Below are 6,970 nucleotides of genomic sequence, written 5' to 3' on the forward strand. Positions count from 1 at the left end.
TTTGGCAATTCTCCAAATCCCTACACACCCTTCCTTCTATTCAATGTGCTCACATGTCTCATGCACCTTTGGATTCTCCTCCTAAATCTCTTCAATTATAATGGTCCCACTCATCATAAATTTTTCATTACCCATCACTAACACATACCACCACCACCATCATCATCATCACATACAATCAAAGTATCTGCATTTGCCAGAAAGACAAACCTACTCTCCAAACACCAGATCAAATATCACAAAACCTAACAAAATTCACATCACTTAAAAATGTCAAAATATATTTAATAACCAAAGGTTGGCTTCAAACTTCCAAACAATGGTATAACTAAGCGCAACCAAATCAAACGAAACAAACCCAGTTTATCTCACCCAGAGGTGAGGTATACAGATTGTAAGTTGTATGCAAACCTGACCTCGACCCCAAAGACAAATACGATTAAGTTTGAAAAGTTGGTTAAGATCAAACAATAACATACAAACAGAAACAAACTAGGCTATTCCGTCGACTAAAAGTTATTACCTACAAAACAATAAAAGCTGAATATTGTTACCTGCTATAATCCAGTACAAACCAAGTGTGGCACCTTCAAAGCAACAAATGGGCTATTTTGGACAGTCCGTACTCCGAAACCTGCATCGGTAAACTGAGATACGGCAGTGTTAATGATTAGCTGAAACTAGAGATGTTCAATCTCCTCAAGAGAAGTAAACTGTGCATCAATGTGACTAAGAGCTTCTTGATTGATTGTAACTGTCCTAAACCATTTTGATGGGGAACTTTCAGATTTGGCATCCAGTTGATCAGGAGTCTCCATGTTTTCAGATTGTTGCCGATTGAAGAGCTGAGATTTCAGTAGCTGGCAAGATTTCAGATCTTCAACTGTTCGAGCATTGCTCAATTTTTTGTTCAGTTCGACTAAATTTGAATACCTTGCCTTTTTAGGCCTATTAACAAGTTCAGTTTCTTCGTTGCCAGTAGGTGTCTCACTCTTGAGCTTTCTTAAACCATTATTTACGATGAACCTCATTCTATCTCGGAAATTTTCAGTTCTAATTTGGTCTGCTCTCAGCTTCATTTTCAATTTCGATACCATCATTTCGCTCTTTCCATCTATCTCATCATCGATTGGCATAGAGGATTCATGCTTTATAGGCTCTTCTAATTTGGAATTTACAGCAAAAACCTCCTCCAATAGAGTAATGTTTTGCAAATATCTATCAAAAGCTTCATTTTCTATTTCTATGTTCCTGTCCTTGTATTCCTTTAACTTTGAAAACCTCCACTCGTTTATTTGAGAAGCCTCCTGTATATTTCAATTTTGTAACTTGAGTTTTTTTTTTTCAATAACATGCTGATAATCAAGAGGGAAATATCATAAAGTGAACTGAATTAAGGTAAAGCTTATGCACCTTTCTTGTCAGTGGCTTTCTAGCACGAGATGGAGTTTGCAAATTGTTGAATTGAGCAAAATTGTTGGACAGCTGCCGGAGTGAGGTGACTCTATGTGCATTCCTAGAAGAAATCTCAACAAACTCAGGGTTTTGAGGAAGTCACCAGTAAAATGGAAACGGATTAAAGAGGGGGAGAGTAAACAATTATAGTCATCCATAGCCATAAGTTCAATCACTGGCTACAAAAAGAACTATGCTTGATATGTTCTTAAAGGCAAACCCGTGCTTACAATATCAAAACAAAGCAAGTTCGTTTGTAAATGACGGATTTTTTCAACAAATGCTACTTTCAAAATAGCACAACACATCAACAGCACGAGGAAGGCTACTAGAAATACTAGATAACTGAGGCATGCAACTTACCCGGACGATGATGTCTCATTTGCATGCTGATCAACCAAAGATGAGCTTGAGGATGGTGTCTTATCCGGAAATGTTGAATTGCCCTTCAACACTGCAATCACTCATATAGAACTTGCAAGTTATATGTCTGTGCAGTTTATGGCTGGCATGAAAGAAATATCATATGTTGATATGTAACTATGACCTTCACAAATTATGCCATATGATCCAGTTGGTAAAAAGTGGTTCCAATGTCCATTCGGAAGCTTGTAACGAGTGGATATTGCAAGCCATCTTTATTAGACAAGTGTATTCTTGTTCGTTGTATTAAGAAAAGGTCTTGTTCGTTGTATTAAGAAAAGGTCATCCCCTTCATGTAAATTACATAAAAGAAAGTGAAAGTTCTTGAAATCTGCTGGATTCTTATTGGAAGAAAGGGAGGATGAGATGGGAGAGAGGGAGGGAGTTCAGGAAATTAAATAATGATCAACTCCATGCAGCTTGGGTTTATGCTTTTAAACCTAAAACTTGGTACGTCGTTTACAACTAGAACAATTACTAGCGACTGCAAAGCCTTCTCTGGTATTGATAAAACAAAGCTCTATAATTTTTCTTGTTACTGACGGCTTAAAAGTCCCTGAAAGTTTCTACCAACAGGACAAAATTTGAACTGGTAGCATGGGTCAGGAACAACAAACAACTAACACCTCATTACTCCTACCCATTCTCTAGATCAAGAATCCAATTTCATGCAAAAATTGAAACAAATAGTTTATATGTGCTCCAACTTTCAGGAGTTCCCATTCTACCCATGTTTGGAAAGAGCTGTCCTAGTCTCGATAATTAGCTCTCGGTCTTCCGGTCGCAAAACAACGTTGTTCATAAGTTTATCATTACCTAGTACCTACAGTCTTTTAAGTTCACAAACTATATTTACTGTGTAAGCAGCAAAACGAAATAAGTCTCACTACTGCCTTGTAAATCATAACCATATCAGATTATTATACCGTGTATATGGCATGGATTTTGAGCTTTTGCACAGCAACTTTTGCATGCCTGGTACGGACACCTACAAAGTCAATTCAGAACTAACCTTAAGATAGAAAGCACATTTGGAGAATACACAAAAAGAGCCCTTTGAATAATGCAGCTGCAATAAAAAAGATATGTAGTGTTGGATTTAACATCATCCAATGCAATGCATATTTGAGCATATTCTCTAGAAAGAAAGATGACAGCTGAATAGATATTCACAATCGAATGACTTGGATTCTATGAATGAGGAATTAGTTTATCATTATGATATTTTCTTCAGACCAGACCTATGGATCCATGATATCCAGACTTGCAGCCAGACATTTGATATGATACGATAAGTTACTTAATGACTGTTGTAGAGAATGTTTCTTTCTGCATATAGCACCAAATGCATGTCTTCACTTTGCGCATTAACATTGAGAATCACTTCATATCCAATATACTTGACCATAAGTAACGGAATCAATCATTTTGACATCTCCTTGTGTTAAAAAGTTCCATTAGATGTATACCTCAGTTGCTTTAAGTTATTCCTTACCAAAATCTTAACTTTTACACATCTCTATTAGCTTAATCTCCCTTTATTTTAAATGATATGGATTATATCACCGGCTTATAGCATTCACCATGGTATGTGTAACGCCCCAAATCCTACTTCAGGTGTCGTTACGTTTTTATTTACCACCAAGTCTTGAATATGAACTTGAATTTCAACTTTATTTATTACTTAGCTTATAATTGCATCAGAGTTCAAATATTAGCGGAAACGTAACAAAATAGCTTATAATACAACAAAATTTGGCTATTGATAAGAACAATATTACTTCATGCAAATCCTCATTACTCTTTCCCTGAGACACATACATGAGATACATAAGCTAAAAGCTTAGTGAGTAGTTACGGTTTCATGAATAAACAGTTTTCATGATACTTAAAGAGACTCTTTTTATCATGCTAAATTATCTTTTTGAGATCTCACTTGCGACATGTAAGTATGGCATACTTGCCTTGAGGTTTGCTAACCCTGGGGTTCATAAAGGCGACCCATAAGGTCCATTTGCAAGATGTCCCTCCTTGTAATAGCCCATATGTTGGATATTCATGGTCATACATAACATGTAGAAACTTTCATGCCTTACGTGTAAAACATATCATAACATGCCATCATACATATATCTTGGCTATATAACGTATCATCATTTCATGTAAAGCAAACATGCTAAAAAAATTATCAAATTCTTCATAATGCATAAAATACATTTATATAGCATATATGCATCTCATAAATCTCATAAGCACTCACCTTGATTAAACCTAGTTTTTCCTTTGATTTCTTACTTCAAGCTTGATAATATATTTTAGAGAGATTTCTTGTTTTTGGTATGGAACAAATGATAACATTTCAACCACTATTTATAGGTGAATTCATCGCATTAACTACTTGTTCCTCTTGCTCTCAAATTTGTACTCTTATGAGAGTTTAACACCTCACATTTAGGATAAGAAAATCTTGACACATCATGCTTCTAGCATTTCATTGTCATGCTTATTAGACTTGCTGAATCCATGGGCAGCTAAGAGAACCTAGCAAACTGAAACATCTCTCCGAGACAGTGCCCAGATCGTTACGCCTTTCGTGCGGGTCGGAACTTACCCGTCGCCGGCTCCCTTGTCATCAAGTCACCAACTTCCTTGACCTTCCGGCACTGGGCAAGCGTCAGCCCCCATACATGGTCTTATGACTTTGCAGAGACCTGTGTTTTTGGTAAAAAAAATGGCCCACGCATGGTCACTGCGACCCTTTGTGAGGAGGCACCCCTTCTCCCGAAGTTACAGGGCTATTTTGCCGAGTTCCTCAGATCACCAAATAGTTTGCCAACACATACTTCTACCCCTCACAACTCATCACTAGCTTGCTTTATAGTGTTTAATAGACTTGCTTCATCATGCTTACTAGACTTGCTTAGTCATCAAATAGCTTGCCAACGCATACTTCTAGCCTTACAACTCATCACTTTAGGTTTGATTTCTCATGCTTTGCCTTCTAAGCTACTTGTAGGCTACTTGTAAGCTACTTGTCTTGAAAATATGATGAATTTATGGATCTACAGCTGTTGGACCCTTTTTAGTGCATTTAATTTGCTCATAAAATATTTGTATTTAATTAAACATTGAAATCTAACAAATATAAAACTAAGGTGTTACAGTACATCATCTACTTATTTAGCCTATCCATTAGTTTTAAGCACAGGAATGTTTAGGCTTAAAATGGATTCTTCATTTAATCATATGATTGTTGTGAATGAATGTGTATCCCAAGCAGTAGTAACTATACCATCCAATTACAATGGCATTCTAAAATCTCAATGCCACTTCTTTTTCCTCATATCTGGTAAAACCCATATGAGAATTCATTATTCATGGTGCATCAATCTTTCTCCAAGTAAAAGAAATAATAAAAGAAGACGTAAAACAAATCTGAATGAACTATGCTCTCTCTATATCTTGATGTGTCCTCTCTACATTTGGTGATATACAAGATATAACCTAGAACAATTCTCAAACATATTATAACTAGTGACTAGTCTATGATCAAGAATCATATCCCAAAAATAATTTTTTTTGTTCAACTGTAAACAGATTCACTGCTGATAAAAATATTTTTTCCACCCTGAATAAATATTATGCAAAACAACTTATATTGACATCATGTAGGAGTATCAAAGCCTCAAAGATGATATTACATATTAGATCCCAACGTGATAGGGTCATTAGCGTATACTCATCTCTTCAAGCGTTAGCCCTACTTCTTTGTTTATGTTCGTTTTGGATTCTAGGGTCTTACTTCCAATATCATTGTTTAAACCATTGATTCTGGCTGTATACAGAAACAAGCTCCTAGACTTGCAAAATTATTGCTTAGATTGATAGATTCAATCGATCATGGTTGTGGCTTATGATTCACAATCTCAAAAGATCCTTACGCTTATGGGAGATAACACCCTTGGAATTTATTTATTGAAGACACTGTTTGCTCTTATTTTGGCATCATCACCTATAATTTTTTAAACACTACATACATCCCTCAACTTTCTTACACTTGCTATAGCTAGGTTACCTTCCTTTTGATCATTTCTTCATGTTCACCTCATCGCCTGTTGGTATACAACTATTGGCAGCCGAAGCATATCTTCATAAAAGCTCCCCCCCCCCCCTTCTCTTACAACTTGAAGAAATTCTAAATCATAAGATATCCTCCTCCAATTATAACCCTAAAACCCTAGCTTTTGGGTATGCAAATTACACAAACACACACATGGAACAAACAAAACAAAATTCCCTTCAGAAAATACAAAGCGAATTTAAGAAAAGAAACAATATCAGAAGCCAAAAAATCCGTTGTAATCGAAGAATAAGAAATGGACCTGGAACGGGCGACATTGCCACACTTGATGCATTTGGGTTTGTTAAGGCCACGGAGGTTCTTGGAAGTATTGATGCTCGAATTACTCATGACCATTGGGGTCGTGGTTGTAGAGGTGGTTCTTACAACAGCGGGACTGGCGGAGCCGGTGATTGAGGTGGTGTCAGCACTGTTATTGCTTAGAGCAGGTGAAGCCGTCGCCATTGCGTAACCTTATGTGTAAATTCTTCAAAATTTTCAGATGATTCTATGAAGTCATCAAACAAGTATTCATAGGATTTTGAAAGAATTGGTTCGTTGATTTTGTTCCAGAACCAGAGGGTGACGGATGGGCGATCAAAGATGCCCAATATCGATGGCCGGAATAATTTCTAAGATTTTATCACTCTATTTTTCTTGGGCCGCATGTTATTGGGCCCATTTTACATTGTGAGCAAATTATTTAGGCCCAATTACCAAAGTACATATGTCCAATTAGCGATGGCCAAATCGGCTCGGCCCGGTCCGGGACCGACAAAGGACCGGCCCAGGACCGGTAAGGACCGTTTGGGGTTTGGTAGTTTCGTGGGACCAGGACCGGCCCGGCCTGGCCCGAAAATTCAAATAATTTTATAAATAAATGTATTTTTTATAAGACAATGTAATTTTAATTATATTAAAACGCATTTTTAAAATGTATATGAGTGACCCAATTGTAAATTTTATAATGTA

The 6,970-nt window shown here is 36.7% G+C and overlaps 1 protein-coding gene across 1 annotated transcript; it reads right to left on the reverse strand.

Annotated features, from left to right (window-relative positions):
* Positions 1-260: 260 nt before the first annotated feature.
* On the reverse strand, positions 261-6,561 carry LOC112520690. Its single transcript, XM_025129153.1, has 5 exons — positions 6,261-6,561; positions 2,805-2,866; positions 1,819-1,909; positions 1,414-1,516; positions 261-1,307 (listed from the first exon to the last, which is right to left on the reverse strand). Exons 1-5 carry the CDS (start codon positions 6,461-6,463, stop codon positions 681-683), a joined length of 1,086 nt encoding a protein of 361 aa, XP_024984921.1. The 5' UTR covers positions 6,464-6,561; the 3' UTR covers positions 261-680.
* Positions 6,562-6,970: the final 409 nt, after the last annotated feature.

This window comes from Cynara cardunculus, assembly GCF_001531365.2.
Source record: "Cynara cardunculus var. scolymus isolate 2C chromosome LG 11, CcrdV1, whole genome shotgun sequence".
NCBI lineage: Eukaryota > Viridiplantae > Streptophyta > Magnoliopsida > Asterales > Asteraceae > Cynara > Cynara cardunculus.